The 19,967-nt window shown below is 39.8% G+C and overlaps 1 protein-coding gene across 2 annotated transcripts in view; it reads left to right on the plus strand.

Moving 5' to 3' along the window:
- The window catches only part of phf2 (PHD finger protein 2), a 38,844-nt gene extending 22,262 nt beyond the window's left edge, over positions 1–16,582 (plus strand). Inside the window, exons 12-22 of one of the 2 annotated variants that reach the window (XM_031731523.2) lie at positions 1,180–1,524; positions 1,971–2,087; positions 3,519–3,634; positions 3,851–4,029; positions 4,861–4,928; positions 7,327–7,493; positions 8,326–8,612; positions 11,270–11,365; positions 11,455–11,564; positions 11,646–11,958; positions 14,439–16,582. In XM_031731523.2, coding sequence (XP_031587383.1) covers positions 1,180–1,524; positions 1,971–2,087; positions 3,519–3,634; positions 3,851–4,029; positions 4,861–4,928; positions 7,327–7,493; positions 8,326–8,612; positions 11,270–11,365; positions 11,455–11,564; positions 11,646–11,958; positions 14,439–14,527 — 1,887 coding nt within the window. In that variant the 3' untranslated portion in view covers positions 14,528–16,582. Of the gene's footprint in view, positions 1–1,179; positions 1,525–1,970; positions 2,088–3,518; positions 3,635–3,850; positions 4,030–4,860; positions 4,929–7,326; positions 7,494–8,304; positions 8,613–11,269; positions 11,366–11,454; positions 11,565–11,645; positions 11,959–14,438 lie in introns of both variants that reach the window. The other variant, XM_031731514.2, reaches the window with a different exon arrangement.
- Positions 16,583–19,967: the final 3,385 nt, after the last annotated feature.

Below are 19,967 nucleotides of genomic sequence, written 5' to 3' on the forward strand. Positions count from 1 at the left end.
AAGTAGGATTTGCCAGGTGGGGGTCCCTAGGTTCAGGTGTAGCAGAGACAACTACATCCTCCTATACATATATATATAAGCTCATGTTACGTTTGCCATTACGGGTGCTTTGTAACTTCTTGACAGTATAAAGCTGGAATTCTGCAGTTTTTACTAAAGGACATGAAACACTTAATGACATCTCCTACTTAGCAGCCATATTAAAAAGCATCTGAACACTAATATTTGCATTTACCTTGAAGCACTATCTAAATCAGCTTTCATTTTAAAGGTCAGCAGGACATAAAAACTTTATGCATCGAATATTCAGAGAGTTTGCTGACTTTTACACAGATGGGATTTTAAAAGCTTCTCCTCTGGTAGTCATAAAACTTTCTTTCTATCTAGAGTTCTCTCATAAGTTTCAGTTTAGACTTGAGGGTCATATCTTTCTCTTACAATGTCTCAGATTTTACCAGGACAAAACCCACCAGTGACCAAGGATATCACAGTCTGCCCTGCATCAATCCAACATAGTTCATCACTGAAAACCAGAGCACAACACCGCAAACGACCTGCTCTTAATATCTAGTATAAACTTTGAGGTACATGGAATTATTGTCATTTAAAAAAACATGTTGGAATATGAAACATCCCTATGTCAGCAACACATCATCTATAGATCCAATATCTGAATAATAAAACTTTGAAATGAATTAGAACATTACATATAGACTTTAAATTTGATCAAATGACACTTCCTGAGCACCTGGACCGCCTGGGAATACCGGCTTTGGGCAGCACAGTGGTTAGGACTGTCGCCTCACAGCAAGAAGGTTCTGAGTTCAATTCCACCATCAGGCCGGGGTCTTTCTGTGTGGAGTTTGCATTTTATCCCTGTGTTTGCGTGGGTTCTCTCTCTCCTCCCACAGTCCAAAGACATGCAGTTAGTGGGGTTGGGTTAACTGGTAACTCTAAATTGCCCATAGGTGTGTCTGTGTCGATGTTTTAGCCCTGTGATAATTTTATGTAGAAAATAAAGTTCAGTACCAGGTGACTACATTCTGAAGTGTTGTAAATGATCATGCCAGTGATAAAGTTAAATAATAAAAAAAAAATTCTTAATTTAGGTTTAATGAACTCACAGAAGGTTTAACGGCAGGTTACAAAGTCAAAAGTTGACCCTGATTTCTTTTACAGAACACAACAAAAGCCATTAAAAGCGAAGCTCCAATTAAGGTACCAGTTGAGGAACCGCTGTCCACCCAGTCCGAGCCTGAAGAAGCCGTTTCTCCAGCACATGTCCCCTCACCCAGCAGAGAGAAGTCCAGAAAGAAAAGCTCAAAACCCCCTAAACCCCCCAAGCCTCCCAAACCTTCAAAGACGCCCAAGCCTCCAAAGGTGCCAAAGGTCAAGGAAGGAGGAAAGAAGAAAGCAAAGTCAGCAAAGGAGTCATCACCACCTCCTAAACCCTCCAGTTTTGCTGCGCTGGAGTCCCATGCAAAGGACATTTTGAGTAAAATGGACCAGCCAAAAAAGCCTAAGGTGAGCATTTAGTTATGTTAGCACCTTTTTTATAGAAATGATGGTTTCTAGTTTCATTGTGGGTCAACCATTCTGTATCTGATTATGCTATGAAATGTTCAGCTGCTGCCTGCAGGCAGCTGTAAAGTGTTAGCATATATAACTGGCTGCACAGCTTTTCCTGCTAGTATGCATTAACTGGTGCACATGCTAAACAGGCTTGGTGGAGCACACGCCTTTTTTCTATCAAAGAAGTACGTCTATGTCTATGTAAGGGTGGCCGTTGCTCGGTCGTAGACCAGGTCACCTTTTTTTAACCGCAGAGGTGTAACGTAACGTCATGTGATACACAGTTCAGTTAAATTCTTTCTGTAGTTCCAGTTTCTGCCTTTGCAGGGCAGACCAGTTTCACCGATTGATCGTTCTGTTAAGAATTATGTTTCTCTGTAAATGCTTCCATTTTCCAGGCTGTTAAGAATGTCCTGAGCATGTCTGAGAAGGAAATGTCAAAGCAGAACAATGTGGAAAAGTTTGATATCAGAGAGCAGAGTAAAAACAAGACTGAAGCGAAATGGAAGTACAAGGTAAGTTTACCGGAGCTGTCATTTTAAACTAATGGTGGTGAAGACTTTTGCCTTGGCCTGCAACAGCCAATGCATTTGAAATTCTTTAGGCAATAAGCTATGAAGGTTATAAGTTGAGCAGCTGAATAGAAAAAATGCAGGACCATCCAACAATGATTTGAACACTTCACTTCAAAGCAATCAGCCAAAGTAATGATGCGGCCCAAGTCGCACATTTGAGGCCTGCACCTCATCAGGGCTTCTCCAGAAACGTCCGCCCTCCCAGAGTTTACCTAATGGAATTACGCCATGTCCATATCCAGTGCATTCCATCTAAGTATTTACATATGCCCCCATCTCCTTTTAAAAAAAGTTTGTTGTATCGTTATTGTAGAACAACAGGAGGAAGTTTTTAGCGGGGAGAAAAAAAAAGTGTAATTTTGGTGAACGGAAGACATTAGAGGGCTTTAGTTTCTTGGAAAATACAATGCCAAACTGCTGTGGAATGTATTAAACCCCTCCAAGGACCTCCATCCCACTGCTTGTTCACATCAGGCCAAACATTTACAGATGGGGAAGAGACCCCGTTAGATCTTTACCAAGGTCACTGATGACCACATCTTCACTTGTGATCACTGTTCATTTGTGAAAAGGCTCGCAGCTTCTCTGTTCGGTCTATGAAGCTCATTGGTGTCAATTAGAACGCACACGGCAGTGTGAAATTTCTGTTTCAGATTATAGCGCGTAGGAAACAAAAACAGCTGAGGAGTGAATATTTGAAAATGTGAAAATGGATGTTCTTGGATTTCAGTTAATTACAGTGTGATCAGTGGGGACTTTCATGGCAGTCGTTCTGCATTCCTCTTTGTGGATTTGGTTTAGTGAAAATTGGGTCAGAAAATTTGACCTGTTGGGATTAACATCATGAGGTACTCACTCTTTTAACAGCAAGGTTTATTTTAAGAGTTGATGAAAAAGTTAATGACAGTGTCTTTTCTTTTTCTTTTACTCTGATTGTTTAACAGGTTTCTTAAAGCACACAAGGACCGAGAATCTTTATGTGCCAAGTTTTAGATAATTTCTTCTTTTATACGATTACGTTTTTAAGCACCAGTTAGCTACATTTACATTGAAGTGTAAAAATGAAGGCATGAGACAGAGGTCACACTTCTATGTCCTTTAAACTTCAGCTAGACTTTAAGGGCTAAAAATCAAAACAATGAGCTAAGAGAGGCTCAGATGCTCTGTAGAACTGAGGGAACATAGCTATATGCAATTAATCTTTCCTTTGAAATAAAAGTACAGAGTAGGGTTTAAATTGGCATAAAGTGTGCTCATTAATGCAGTGAACCAGAAATAGTGGCACCAAGATATCTGTGATCCTCTCTGTTCTTTAACATAACGCTGATTACTTTTAGCTTCTCTGACATTATTTTCCTTGGAATGTTGCAGAATAGTAAACCCGATTCCCTGCTGAAAATGGAGGAGGAATGCAAATTTGACAGAACACTGCTGTCAAGCAATAAAGACAGATTCAGCTTTACTATGTCTCACAGGAAACTGCTGAGGTATGTATGGAATGGCTGCGTTCGCCACGTCAATGTTCGACTTTAGGTCTTTGAAGAGACGAACACGCCAGCTTTCTCATGTGGTGTATTTTGGTGATTGTAGAGCTATGCGGCTATCAGCAGCATATCCATTAGAGCTAATTCAAGGACTTCTCACTGCGAGCGCCTGGCTGAGCCTTGTATCACTCCCTTATTGTCCTGCGGTTTCATTTTCAGCTCCAAGACCCTGAAACCTCAGACCAACTCAAGTGTTTTTGGATCATTACAAAACCTAAAAGAGGACAAAACCAAGCCAGTGATAGACGAGTATGAGTACGTCTCAGATGAAGGCGAGCTGAAGATTGACGAATTCCCCATCAGACGGAAAAAGAACACTGTTAAGAGAGATCTTTCCTGTGAGTATTTTGGGCTTATTTGGCTCGTGTTTCAGTTTGTGTAAATTATCAAGTTGGACTGGGCAATTTTCAGAGTATCAGCTTCAATGTGTATGTATCAAAAAGTGCCAAAAATTTACTCAGAGTTAGACTTTAAGTTGATATATTCTTGATCTGGTATTTCCTGTTCTAAATTAAGAACATATTTAGGGGCATGTTTTTAACTATGTAAAATGATTTTTTTTAATACAGATGCAATAAACAGTTTGGCTTATTTTCGTACATAAATAATGGTTAAAGCTGGGCTTTTGTTCAACCATTCTGATATTTCAGTTTTTGCTTAACATCTGGGAAAAAAAAGCTTCGTTTGAGAGATTAAGAACTGTGATAACATCAGCCTACACGGCACAAACAATCACTGCTGTTTTGATTGCTGACCTAACCGTAAAATGACTACTTTTTAATGACATAATTATCAGATGATCGACTAAATTTTCAGTAAAATTACAAAAAAGAAAAAAAAATCTCGGCAATTCAAGTCAAATTACTTGCGTTAACATAATGTATTGTTAAAGAAGAGCAACCCCTGTTTTGTCACGAGTTAGGTACCTAGCAAGAAAAAAACACTGTGTATAGTATATACAGCTAGTTTGTGACTGTAGCTGAAGGAAATTCAACTAAAGACAAAGTATGAATGACAAAAGTATCCACTTTTACTCTAACTCTAAAAATCTCTAACTTGTGGTAGCACGAGTTACCACAGCTTTGTTGTTAGTCTTATTGGAAGACTAGCCTTAAAATGTTACTAATTCCGATGTTATGGTGTTGATTGTTATATTTGTTTTTCCCTAGTTTTATCGGACATCAGAGAACCTATTCAGCCAGCCAAAAAAACAAAGTTTCAACCCTCGGTGACTAAGGTATGTATGACATCACCTGTATCTGCTATTCCCAAACTTGGGAACACTCAGGCCCAGCTTGAAAATCGTCAGCCTCCCACCTTTAATGACAAAAATAATCAATACAAAATTAGGATTTAGTGCTTAAATTTTTGTTTTGGTTGATTCTCAATAAACAGTTGTCCTTATGCAAACTGCAGTAAGATGTAGCTCCAGTTCTGCGGCTTTGTTTTATTATATATGATGACATTTTAAACTGAGCTTAAAAATATGAACATCAGTATTTATGATAAATTCAAACAGAATGACAAAATGTAAAAAATTATATTTTTTACTTATTTATTATTTGTAAAATAACTTTCACTGCCCACCTACAGTAACTTCAAGGCCTGCTATGTGGTGATGAAGCATAATAATAATTCCAAAAAATAATACACACAACCTGTGTGGTGGAATCACTTTGGAGAAACGCGCGCACTCGAAAAATGTAAAGTTTTGCACTTAACAGAGAATTTAATGTTGTGACGTTTTATCCATAAAACTTAAGCAGTTATGACGTTAATGTAATACATGAACAGACTGTGAAAAAATGCTGCAGTGCTCCTTTAAATCAGAGGCGGAGACTTCCTGTGCTGTGGAATACCACACACTGATGAGAGAAATAGCTGTGGCATGAATGGAGGAAGAAGAGGCCTAGACCAGGTGCTCCTAAGTTTACTAATGAGAGGTCACTAGAAACCATATCACAGCCTTGATCTGCAGTCTCCCCGGCTGTTTCAGCTCAGCTCACACTTCTGCACAAATACTTTGCTGTTTGGATGCCATGCAGCTCATTTAAATACATATTAAAGTGAAAGGTTATAAATAGATGTTAAAGTTGAATTTTGTCTTTTTAATGAAAAAATAATATTTTTGAATTTAACAACATGTTTCAAAGAAGCTGGGACGAGAAAACAGAAGACTGAAAAAAGGAAAGAAAAACATTTTAGCTCTAATGTGATTAAATAGGAACATTATTATTTAATCACACTGGATATAGGCAGATATAATGACTCCATATTGTAGTGGTTCATACAACATGTGAACAGGTCTCCGGATTGATCCTGGGAGGAGACACGAAACCATCCACTGGGAGCATTTGGTATAAAAACCTGTTAAATGAAACGTGTGTGTACTATACCTGCTGTGACAGAACCGTGCAAAGAAAGTAGCTTAAAAATTTCTGGTAAAATAGAAGATATAAAGAGGTTAATCACAATGAGGAGGACATTTGATTTAAGACTTCTTTTTGTGGTTCATGTAATAATTACTGATCAAGAGAATATAAAATAATCTCTGTAGCAAAGGGACAAGACTGAAAACCAGTGTTAGATTATCACTATCTGAAAGCCCTCAGGCAGCAAGACTTTAAGAAAGAAGAAGTTAAAAGAACACCACACAAAGAAGAAATCAGAAACGCTCCCTTCTTTTCTTCGTCTGAGCTCCAATAGACTGAAGTGGAAAGTGTTGCTCATGCTGCCTTCTGATGGCATGAGAAGCATGAATGCACCTGTGAAGGCACCATTAATACTAAATGATATATTCAGGTTTAAAAAAAACACATGCTGCCATTTAGGCGACAAAATATTCAGCCAAGACCTTACATGTTTTAGCAAGACAGTATCAAACTACTTACTATACGCATTCCAATAGTACAGAACCACAGAAGAAGACCCTGATGCTAAAGTGGCTGGGTGACAGTCCACATGTGTCCCCCACTAACAATTGGCATTTCATGAAATGATGTCAAAAGATGTTGTAATTTAACACTAAAGCAACTGGTGTCGTCCTAAATGTCTGTAGTGTTGTACAAAGAAAGTTGAAATCACAACTAAAAAAGCACGTCGGCATTAAAATACGCCTAAAAGAGCTGTTTTAGCATTTGATAAACTGTCACTCTTAACATTAAAATATGTTTTTTTATTCACAAATCTATTCTTCGAAATGAGGTTATAGTTCCATACTGGATTAGCAGATGGAAAAAGTGGGCAAATATCCCAGGGGTCCAGTCCCGAGGGGCTGCAAGTGCCCTACATTTGCTAAGAGTGTCTTTGTGTGGGGTAAGGTTAGTAAATGAGAATGTAGTCGACAGCAGAAGCATCAAATATCAATATTGCCTGTTTTTGCATCGTTCTAAAAACATTTATGTTAAAGTGAATAACTAAAAAGGGGGTTGACGGGGGCAGACTGCTCATTTCTGCTCTGGGGCCTCCTACTGAGACTTTCTGGCGGCAGTCCTATGATAAACAGTGAGACTGCAGTAAAGAAGCCATTACTAGAAAAGCGAACATGGATTTTCCTTTTTCTGCCAGAAAAGAAAAGAAACTTGAAGTCTCTCTCATATATCTCTTTCCTGTACGTTCACTTCCTTCAACACCAGAGCACGGACTCCTCCGATGAAGAGACACTGCACATAGACACAGAGGCCAAGCCTGAGGTCAAAAGTCGCAATTCTAAGGTGAAGAAAAAGAGCGGCAGCGCCGCAGGAATTCTGGACCTGCTGCAAGCCAGCAAGCAAGTGGGTGGGATCGACTACGGCACCAACAGGTAGACTAACCTAACCCCGATGTCAGTTTTTTGCTGCATTCCCATCAACACCAACAGAACTTGGACTTCTGAACTCATTTGAGTTAGAGTACATGCGCAGCATTAATCTCTAAATGGCTCCCGCTGGACCCCCTTTTCCTTCAGTAAATGAATTTGAGCTCTTCTTAATGGAGCGAGGCACTGACAAACAAATGGCCTACTCAGCGGCGACGTAATTGGATGAAAAAGCTGAATTTTACAGCTTCGCTCAGAGCTGAAAAATCAGCTAGCGGCTGGAGCAACAGTTTACACCGATTCTGTCAGCAGTTTGTGTTAAGTCAGTGTTTGTTTCATCCCGTGTTAATCTATCAAACGCTGCGTGGCTCCAGGCTCTTCCCTTTGCCTTTTGCTGTTTGCGAGCTCTTGATGGTCTATTTCCACCACACTGAAAGCTACAAATGAGCAATGAAAGAAAGAAAGAAAACATTGATGAAATATGTTAATTTCTCACATCGTTGGTGCTTTGAAGAGGGATTGAAGCTTCATTATAGCAGTGTGTGATAGTCGCTTTGTTTCTTGTGGCAGCTCAGCAGGTGATAGCTTAATAGGCGTGTGGATTCATTTTGGGAGCGATGTCTTAAAGAGGATATTTGTTTTTGACAGTTTTCCTCTTTTTCTTTGTTCCACCGTGGCACAGTTTGTAATCTAGCTTACACTGAGATCTGGTTCAGAGCCTTCTTCAGTTCTTTCTTTCTTTCTTTGACCTCTGCCAGCGTGTTGACCACCATGTAATGGCTGTGTTGTTGTGTATTTCTTATTGACATACTTACAGTCAGCCACCTGCATCTCCCAGCACACAGGAGGCCATTCAGGGCATGCTGTCCATGGCCAACCTGTCGTCTTCAGAGAGCTTGCAGCAGCCGTGGAGCAACAGCCAGGCCAAAAACAACGGCCAGTCGAAGAACAACTCGCACAGCTCGCAGGCCGGCAAGAAGGCCGGCGGAGGCGGAGGCGGAAACAACAGCAAGCGGTCGACTAAACGTCTCCCAAAGAAACCCAGGAAGAGCAGCAGTATTGAGAGTCTAGATTATGACGATGACCAAGATCACATGGATGCATGTTTCAAGGACTCGGATTACGGTAAGCGACAAAAGCCAACTTGTTGTTGTTTTCTTATTTTCCTGTCATCGTGGGCAGGGCGGGGTAACGGCACTACTGTTCTAAACTAACGAGTGTCATTTTTCCATGATACTGGTGCTGGTCAAGTTCCAAAGCATTCCCTGTTTTGCCTTATTGTACCCAGGTTATTTTTTTCAGCTATAGTTTACTTTATGAATTTATAAGTCACACCTACCTATTGTCTGTGTGCCTGGACAGAACCACAGGAAACCAAAAGAAAATGCTGAAAATGAGACAAAAACACAAACCGAAAAGATAGAGTGTGTTTTTGGATGGCTGTCTTTCTAAGCTTAGACCATCAGAGTGATGAAACTGTGCACTGTGAAATTGCATTAATCTTAATAAATGTCTCCAAAAAAACATGTATGTTGATGTGTGCTCCTCCCCCTACACACAGAGTGGAGCAGGAAGCAGTCACTCTAACAGAAAACACCTTTTAATCAAAATATTAAAACAGCTCATCCAAATAACCTCAGACTCTGCTCTCACTCAGCGCTACACCCGATTACACCCACCAGGTTTGAAGGGCGTAGGATGAATGACTTTGGAGAGCAGACGTAAAGAGATTTCTCTAATTAGAAGTGGGATAACTTTAATTATGGTAAAACATTCTTGTAATCAGGATCAGGAATGGAAATGTGTATCAGGATGTTGTAATTGCGTCTGTTAGCTTCAAAGAGATGGTTTGTGTATTTAATCTTACAAAATGTAAACAAATATACACTTTAAAAACGAGCTCCATGAAGGTTTGTACTGGAACTGTTCTATTATTCACCTTCATATTAATGCACCAATAATTGTCTTTAAGCATTACATGAAAAGTAGCTCCACACAAGAGACTGAGAATTGCTTTGAACTGAATAACTGTTTGGCTCACTGGAAAAACAGATATTCAGACCTTTTGCCAAAATGAAAAACATAATCCTACTTTAGTTTTCATACAAAGGATTTAGAATCAGAAGATACTAACAGCAACTAAAGTAAAGGCACTGTGACTGTGTTCACAGACAGTAACCTGTGCAATTATTTCAGTGAGAGAATCACATCCATTTTTACTGCAGAGCTCCCCGAGAGCCTGAAGATCACAGATATCAGCACTGATTTCTTCACATTCTCAGACTCTTTTGATGACACACGATGACATCGTCAAAGGCTTTACATTCAGAAACATTATTCTGAAATTGTTCAGCTTTTTGAAGAGGCAGGTGTTTTGCAGATTGGTGAACCTCTGCCCTTTTTTACTGTTAAGGAGCTCTGCCTCTACAAGGTGCTCTTTGTTAGACCCAATCTGCCAATTTTAGGACGTGTCCGTGGCATCAAAACCAGTTGAACAGTTTTAAGAGTGCAATCCAGCCTTAAACCATAATCATTTTGGAACATTGTTTGTAGGATTTGTTGGAAAAACTAAAAATGAAAAGACATGCTGCCTCACTGAGATTTCTTATTGATGGAGCAACATTTTATTGTCTTGTACGGTAAAAAAATAAAGCCTCAAATACTGCAGTCGCAGTGTTGACCAGCTGTATACCTCACGTTTTGCTGTTCCTAAATGCCACCTGCATCTCCCAGCACACAGGAGGCCATTCAGGGCCTCCTGCACATTCAACTTGTGCAGGAGTTGAATGTGCAGGAGGCCCTTAAGACTAAGGTCCTTTAAGACCCAAATAAATATAAATTATAAAATATAAAAAGACATTGTTGCAATGTCTTTTTATATTTTATAATTTATATTTATTTGGGTCTTAAAGGACCTTAAAAACACTCACTTGATTTTTGTTTGCTTATTAGTTTTATATTTTTTTTAAAATGTCAGTACTTTTAGTGGTTCACTATTATTTTATTGCGCTTTTTTGTTTCGTTTTGTTTTGATTTTTTACATCAGTAAAGTTGAATGTGCAGGAGGGCTGATTTATTCCAAAACTAAAAACAGTGCAGATGATCTGAGCTCTGTGAGTTCAGTCTGGTGTCATTTTTCAAGCACATGAATGAGAAAATAATGTATCTGCCATGTCTGATCCTCACTACTGCTAACAGGTGCTTTAAAAACAAATTGGCCCCTTATGTATCTGCTTGTGGGGCTTAATTCCTCACTTTGGCCGGGAACTTTTCATTACGTGTACGTGACACTGGCTTATGTTTACTTTTCGTGTGTCTCTTTGGTTTTTTTGCTCCAGTTTATCTTTTTTTCCTGCAAAATGCTTTCCCTGTGAAGCCCATCCAAACACAGCTGTTTGGAGCCTCCTAGCTTGTTAATAAGCGATTAACACGCGTTCCAAACTGTTATTTTACAAGCTTTTTGAACTTCTAATTGGTCCAATTAGTTGTTCTTAGCACGAACATTCTCGCTCTGAAATCCCGAAGCTTCTCCCACAGACTGGCACTCTGCTCTGCTTTTATAAACAGGTCATTTTTTATCTTGATCATCCAATTATCAGATATTAAAAGGTCTAGATTGGAATGGCTGCACTGTGAACCGACAGTCAACAGCTGCTTTGCAGCTGCACCGCATGCTGCCACCTCCTCCGTTTTACAGAAAACTGAAGTAATTGCAGCTTTTCTTTGCATCTTCTCAGCAATGAGCTAACATGTGAGTAATCTGTTCCCCGTTTCGATTTTAGTTTACCCCTCGCTGGAGTCCGAAGAGGATAATCCTGTGTTCAAATCGAGATCAAAGAAACGGAAAAGCAGCGACGACACTCCGTACAGCCCCACAGGTGAACACTGGCATTGTTTAAGAAGCATCTTGGCTTCAGAGTTTTATGAAAGAAATATGTTCTAAACCCCAATATGGATGTCCTGGCAGCCCGCGTAGGACCATCAGTTCCCCGACACGAGCGGCCAGCCAGAGATGGAGCCCGAGTGGCGTCCATAGAAACGGGCCTGGCTGCGGCTGCAGCAAAGCTTTCCCATCAGGTAATTTACTTAAACTGTATTCTTACACAACAGTAGATATTTCTGATCATTTTGCTCAAACAAAAAATGATGTGTCAAAAGGAGGAACAACAAAAAACCAAGAAGAAGAAGAAAAGCACCAAAAAGAAGGCGCTAGTAATAGAGGAGCCCCCGAAAATCTCTCAGGACAGTAGCTCGCCGGAGCACAATCTGGACTCCCAGGACGGCAGCCTGACAGACCACGAGTTCAACACTGGAACGGTCAAGTCACCGGGAGGGCCGCAGCCCATGGCACCGGGGGTCTTCCTCAGCCAGAGACGGCCGTCCATGTCCTCTCCCAACAGCACCAACTCCACAAGCACCAACAGCAGCGGCATGGCGAAGGGTGACCGTGTGGGCTCAGCAGACGCCAAAGGTGAGCATGTGTACAGAGTGTGGAGTGTGCAGAAGAAAGTACACAACGGATGGTCCCATCATCCTCAGAGCAACTGTCACTGGTTGCTGGTCATGCAGAAACAAGACAGAACTTTGTGCCTCACAGAGATGACTTGTAAATATATTTCCCTTTAAACCATTGCAGTGTATATTATGAGCGATTTAACGCCAATGCAACAGTGTGTTTCCGAGAGAGGAAAAAAGGAAAAGCATAATAGGTCCCCTTTAAGCACAGGCACGGCTATTTGTTCATTAGAAAATTTCAAATGCTGCGTGTAAAGTCTTTAAAGCTTTAGTAATCTGTGGGATTAAGATTTCACTTCCCGTGAATAAATTTGAATCACTCGCCTTCTTTACACAGAGATTCTTGTAGCAGCTTTTCAGTAATGGAGCAGTAATGAATGAATATCTAATGGCTTTTAAATTGAGCAGTTTTTCAAGGAAATGAATGTTTTCCATCTTGCCAAATGAAAGTTCTTTCCAGGATTTTTTTTTTTAGAATTTCTAAAGCTTCATCCGGACTAGTAATCAATAATAATTAGCAAATAACAGTTTGGTTTGGCGGCTGCTGCTCTTTGAGCATGCAAAGTGCAACGCTATTGTAATGAGAGACAGTTGTGTGAACTGTTGTGAACTGCAAATGATGGATACTTAATGGGAGTGACTCCCTCCTCCAGGAAATGCGTCTCACTTAAATGTTTTCTAGGGATCGTTTTAGGTTGCTTCTAGTTAATGCATTGCTTTTTAATTTACATTTGCATGTGGTTCTTCCCGCCAGAATAGAAATGACATTTAGATATGTTATTTAACAGAATTTTAAATGATCTGTCTTGTTCCCCTCTGCTGGCCACAACACAACATGCTATATTTGGCATTAACTTTTAAAAGTGCCCATTTTGTCAGAAATAGCAGGCGCACTGGCATGAACTAAAATTAGCCAGAAGAAAGATGCCAAAACACAAACAGTCCCTCTGCTGCAAATCCCGCTTGTTGTTTATTGTAGTTATCCCCTCGTGGCCAAAATCCCATTCAGCCAAGTTTGGCTTCATTAGACAGACACTGAAAAAAACACACAGCAGCTAGCTGCATGATCTTAGTTTGCATGCTGCCTAATGTTACTAGCAAAGTAGTAATATTACAAATGCAAATGCTTATATAGCACTTTTCTCCTCTACCTGAGCACTCAGTAAAACTCGTCTCATTCATGCAGGCACTTTGTGCTACGCTTTGTGTCTAACAAGCATCAGAGAACAGCTTGGGGTCAGTATCTTGTCAAGGATAGTTGGTATGTAGACTGCAGCAGTCAGAGGTAAAGTCAATGACGACCTGCTTTACCCCCTGAGCTACAGCCACTCCTGTATGTTTAATGGTTATAATGTTTCATATAATACAAACTTGACATTAGTGATTGACTCCATTACTAACCCACATGTGGTCTTTTGCTGCTGTAACCATCTGTTTCAAGGTTTGACATGGTGTGTGTTCAGAGATGCTCTTCTGCTTACCTTGCCTGTAGTGAGTGGTTATTTGAGTTGCTGCTGCTGTCCTGTCAGCTCAGAGCAGTCTGGCCATTTTGACCTCTGCCCTTAACAAGGCATTATTATCAGTATAATTGTAGGGTCTTTACCGTCAAATATAAAGTGCCTGGAAGCGATTGTGGTTGTGATCTGGCGCTATTTAAATAAGATTGAACTGAATTGCATTTTCACCCGGAGAACTGCCACTAACTGGATAGTTTCTCTGTTTTGAGCCATTCTGTGTGAACCCTAGTGATGGTTATATGCTTGTGAGGGAAAATCCCAGTAGGTCAGCAGTTTCTCAGACCAGTCCATTCAGAGGCACTTAAATCACCTTTCTTTCCCCTTTCTATTTGGACTGAACTTCAAAAGGTCATGTGGTGACATGTGACTGTGTAATTTAGATATTTGTCTTTCATAGCTGGACCAGACATTCCTAACAAAGTATGCGGTGAGTCTTTCCACTGTCTGTTAGACACAAGCAAAAGTCTGCTACAACATGTTCAGACACTGTTGATGAAAAATCACAATCTTCCCGCTGAAAGGGAGTTTTTCCTTCCCACTGTCGCCGAAGTGCTTGCTCATAGGGGGTCATATGATTGTTGGGTTTTCTCTGTATGTATTATTGTAGGGTCTACCTTACAATATAAAGCGCCTTGAGGCGACTGTTGTTGTGATTTGGTGCTGTGTAAATAAAACAGAATTGAATTGGAAAAAAAAAAGTTGCCCTGTGGGGCTCTTGACCAGCGTTGGGTATGTTAAACATGTTTTTGCTATTAGGCCAATGAACATGTTAATGTTCCAGCATAAACGCCACTAAGCTAGCAAATATTGGTGCGAACATGTCAGGATGGGTTGCTTTTGTTACATTTTTGGAAAAAAAACAAAAAGTTGTAAGCTGGCTCGCCATCTTACCTCTTCTCTTTTCTTGTCTTTCCTGCAGCTAAGCGGCTAAAGAAAGGCATGGCAACAGCCAAACAGAGACTTGGAAAGATTTTAAAAATCCATCGAAATGGAAAGCTCCTTCTGTAGCATGCAGCGGACTGTCGTAGGACTGGGAATTCACGAGCTGGGTCCCATCCCAACCTCACCCCCCCGTTCACCGATTAAAGCCAACGACGTGGAAAAGAGATAAAAGACTGAAACGAGATGGGAGAAGAAGAAAATCATGCATTTTTGAATTTCTAAGAAGAACATCAGTCAAATAGGTTTTTGCCTCTACTTATACTTTATAACTTTCAGATATTAAAAGTGTACAGAACCTACTATAAATATTTTTTAAGAGAACATGTCTCATTTTACTACAGCTGTGAGTTTATCAGGGGTTGCTAAAACATGAAGTAGAATTACATTGCAGTCATTCCAAGATTTGTGAAAGTATCCCTTGCATGTATTCAGTTGCATGCGCGCTTGGGCAGGGTGTTTTTTTGGTTTGTTTGTTGGTTGGTTTGTTTTTGAGGGTGGGGGTTATTTCCTACTAAATGGATGTGGCTTATCATTGCCACGCTTGATTGAACTGGGAAAATTCACCTCCTCCTTTCCCAACGTCCTCGTTTTTGATCAGAATCGATTCGCGTGCGTGCGTCTCTGTCGGCGGGGACCTTTGTTCGTTTGTGCCGAGCTGTGGATCGCAAATGCGGAGCGACTATAAAGCACAAAAAGCCAATCACGGGCCGTCCAGATGTTTGTCAAAGCGAACGCAGTCAGACGGAGGAGGATCGGCCATAGGATTACTGACACTACACGGGACCTGCCGCTGATGATAAGCCTCATCCACGTCACGTCTGCAGTTACATGGGGATACTTTCTCTCTTCTTTTGCTTTCCCAGGCAGCACCGACAACATAGGCGCATCTCTGCATTTTTATAGCTTCACACATCACAGTATATAGAATGTAGCTTGTACATAGCCTTTTAAATTACTACTTTTTGTATCCTTTCCCCTTAAGGCTTCATTCAGCATTTTTACTGGTTTTGCTAATAAGAATAAATGAATAAAAGTATATATATGGATATACACTATAGTCCTAATTTTTATTTGTATTTTTTTTAATAACAGAGATTCACTTTTATTATTAGTAGTATTATGTTGTCATTAGACGTAAAGGTGTTGCCTGGAAAACAATCGAAGACACGATACATTTTATTGTCATATGGCCTTACATACACAAAGCTAATTGTATTGTGACTCTGTCTGAACGAGAGACGAAGCTTTGAGGGAAAATTACATAAAAGGATAAAAAAAAGCAACACTTAAAGTTTCTATGACCAGCCTCTTGTTCGAGTTCTAGTATCCTGAAGGGTTTTGGAGTTATTTTACTAGCACCTTGTGAAGTGTTTATGTGTCAGTGATGTAATTTATTAATGTTTGTAGCTTTTTTATACTTGTACAATTCTAAAGAGTTTTTGTTTTCTTTTGTTTTTGAATATTTCATCAAGTTGTGAATTTACCCTTTACTTTTTGTTGCTTTCTTTTTTAGGCGTTTGTGTATTTGGGGGGCACCACGAACATTTGACACACTAGAACCTACGTTGGCAAACTTTTTTATCTACATCCGGTCTCCAGCCATTTCCAATGTGACATGATTATCATTACTATTGTTAATATTATAGTTCGAAGCAGCTGCGTCCACGCCTCCATCACACCTTGGGTTGTGTTTTTTTTTTTTTACGTTATTTTGGTCAGGACATTTTAGACATGGTGTCAGTGCGCTCTGCTTTCGTCTCCGAAACGCTCTGATCAAACAGTCTTTCAGGTTTTTATTTTGTACAATACGTGTGTTGCTTTGTTGTGGTTTATTTTTGTATGTCCGACCTATTAAATGCATCCACTGTGCCAGGACAGTGAATGATACCTGTTGTAGCTGTCTTCCCTTACTGTTCTTCACAGTACTACCAAGTATTTACAATCCTTTTTGACCTGAAATATATTTTTCTGTATCTAGACGATTCTGTTGGAGATCATAGCTCACTTTTCTAAGACATGGAGAAATGGCAAATTCAACTCCGAGGAACAAACATATTGTTGTTGAATGATATGATTGTCCGCCTTGTTTACTTTTGCAATACAGTTACTGTGGAAAACCAACTTTGTAATGTGTTCCTGTCCCACCTGCGTTGTGACAGTTTGTGCGGTGAACACTAAACATGGTTTCCTTTTGCTTTTGTTCTGCTTAAAAGTCAAATCCAGCACTACGCACATCACCGATGACTTTTTTTAACGGCTCCTGGACTCCTCCCACAGCTCTAGCCAAGTCATTAATTAAAACCAGGCCAAAGTCAACACCATTAAAACTGTATTAACTTAAAAAGCGCTCCCAAGCAGTCCGACTTTTTTCACAGCAGGTGTGGCTGAAATTTACAGTGCGCAAGAAGTGAAGACGCAGAACGTGCTCCAACTTTTACTGCCTCGCGAGGTTTGACGTTGTTCTTAAATCTGCAGTCAGACGGCCGATGTCAAGAGTGGAGCAACGGCGAGTCTGTGCCACTAGATGGAGTCAAAAAATGTGTCTATGGAGAGGAAGCGTTCAAGTCCAGCACATGCAGAAATACAAGAAATAGGTGCAGATTTTTACCAGCAGAGAGGATGTTAGTAAAAATGGTTACGTTAATTACTCTTCAGAGTAATTAAAAAAAAAAAAACATCCACTATTCATATTGTGCCAGTAAGGCAGATGTGATAATGAGTGTAATTATGTAATTTTTTAAAAATATATTTTTGTATTTTCCAATTATAGAATATATATATACACAATTAGCAAAAGGTCTAGATAATTCAGAATGATAGGATTATTGATGCAATAATACTATTATAGAATTAAAGAAATCTGAAAATCTTTAGATATATATGTATATATATATATACACATATGAAAATCTGGAGAGCACATGTACAGCACTATGATGTTTGTTTCTTGAGGATGTGGGGATTTAAAGGTGAACTTACTGATGTCTGTGCCCCATCTGAAAGTAAAAGTAACTATAGACTTTTATGATTCATTGTTTTGAGATTTAAATCTAATTTTTTTTGTTTATTTGTTTGTTTTATTTTCAGTTTTCTGCTTGATTAAAAAAATACTTAGTTATAGTTTGTGTTGTAACTAAAGAAAATAAAACTGTGGCTTTGCCTTCTGGAAGAGAACCTGAAGGCAACCATCTCCTACATATGATATTTCCCCCACAGATGTGAAAAAACACTACTAGTTAAGTTGTAGTGAAGCCCTGAAACAACAATGATTATTCATGTGTAGGGCAGTAAAATGATAAAATGACTGGAAATGCTATCAGTTATTCTGTTACTTTATTTTAATGTAAAATCTTAAAAAGTTTATTGTTAAACTACAACTTAAAAGTAAGTAGAATTCTTAAACTGAGTAAAGGTCAGTAAAAATACTGTAAAAATATTGGCTGTTAGTTGATGTGATCGCTGTGAACTTTGGCCTGGTTTTGTTTTAAGAATAAATTTGCAATGTTAAAGAGAAAAGTGACTAAAACAGTCAAGTACATGTAGTGGAGTAAAATTACTGAATAGATTACCATGGAAAAATGGAGGATTCAAATAAAAACACAGCAGTGACAATTGGCAGACGACAAATACAGGATGTGCCTCTGTGTCATCTGAAGGCTTCACCATTCAAGGTAAACATTTGTCATTTTTCATTTCACATTTTGCTGACAGTGGAGTTTAGTTTTTGCATGCTGTACACAGTTTTTACATTTTCTTATTTTTTAACAATGTGTTGAAAATATTTGCTGACAGCACCAGAGCTGATCTTTGGATTCTTACCATAAAAATTCTGCACCAAACTTCATATTAACCAAATTTTTCTCACCGAGAAGGAAAGAAAGCTGATCTCAAAGAGACGGAGTGACTTAAACATGAATGAAGACATCATAAGAAAATTAATCAGCACATTTAAAACAAGCATCTCCAACAAAAATAAGTCAATGGACTCTTCATTCGCGTAATTACACACTGATTGCAGTAATAGGAAAGTTGGGCCTTCGTACGTTGTGTCGCTTCTTTCCTGCCGTTTTAAGCTTGGACTAATAGCACATCTGGACACAATTGATTTAATCAAAATTAAACCTGCAGTGATCTTCATGGGAATCTGCTTTTCCCCACACTGGTGTTTTATTGAATTTGTCCATTAGATTTGTGTGTGTGTGTGTGTGTGTGAGTGTGTGTGTGTGTGTGTGAGAGAGAGAGAAGGAGATCTGTGGGTACAGCGAAGCAAGGCGGCTGTTAAAGGTCGTGACCCCGTTTCCACCCTGGTTAGCATCAAAGTGAGTTGTTATTGTTAGCTAATTGTTAACACAAAAATGCCAAAGTGCTCTGACAAATGAAAGCATCTCATGCACAGTTTGTACTCTCAGGATCTTTTCCGCACACGGGAGGAGAAGAAACTGCTGTTGTATCATCAGCCCGCTGATTACAGGCCACAGCTACACACACGACAGGGCAACAAGTTGACTTTACCATTAGGTTTTTCAAATGACCTGCAGTGATTATTTGCACAAAACTGAGTGGACCAAGTCAGTATTGAATTATTATTTAGTAATTGTTATGGGTAGCTGATACAAAAGGAAACAATTCACTTGTAGGAAATGTAGAATTAGGAAAAACAGATTTTTCAAATGCACCCAGACCATCTTTGTTCATGCTCAAAAATCTTTGTTCCCTTGTTTAATTTCGGCTCCCTGAACACCTCTCCTCCCTTGTTTCTTTGCCAAAATCTGTCCCCTCCAGAGGGCAAGTGGGATCACAATTTAAATGTCAGGGTATTAAAAACAATGCCTGCAGAGTGTTACAGTGTAACTGCTCTCATGGCCGTGCCACGGCGCCTTAGCGATCACAGATGTGAATGTGCTGCCCTCCACTGCTTTGAACACCTCCTCGGTCCTGTACGGAAGTCCCAGTTGGTCAAGACAAATGTGCCAGATGTAAGAGATGTGTAAATTACGCAGGAATGTCAGGTTAAGTTTTGTTTTTGTTTGGGCGTGCAATGGTGCAGGATCACCCCTCAAACACCACCGCGACCACACTTTTCCTCTTGCCTTTTATTCATCCCTTTCTTCCCAGTTCAGGCCTGTCATTAGCAATAACGTGCAGTCATTCTTCTACCAACACATTGGGAAAGCTTACAGAGTCTGTTTTTGTGATGAGAAGTGGGATACTCAACGCTTGCAATTTTCAGCAGTTGTTTGGAGCTGCGCCCTTCTGCGTGGATTAACCGCTCTGTCAGCCAGCAGGAACTCCTCTGCTGGCGGGAAGCTTAGAGGTGTAGAGAGATGTCTGGCTTCTGCTGACACCCAAACACACAAAGATACACCGTTTTCCTGTGTTTTCTAGGTTGCTTCCTAAAAAACAATCTTTCAGTCAAGTTAACCTTGACGGTGAAAGAACTACAACCCCCCGTGGCTATTAACTCGAAATAAGTCCAAGACTAATATCAGCAAATAGCAAAGTATCA

This window comes from Oreochromis aureus, linkage group 5 (assembly GCF_013358895.1).
Source record: "Oreochromis aureus strain Israel breed Guangdong linkage group 5, ZZ_aureus, whole genome shotgun sequence".
Lineage (NCBI taxonomy): Eukaryota > Metazoa > Chordata > Actinopteri > Cichliformes > Cichlidae > Oreochromis > Oreochromis aureus.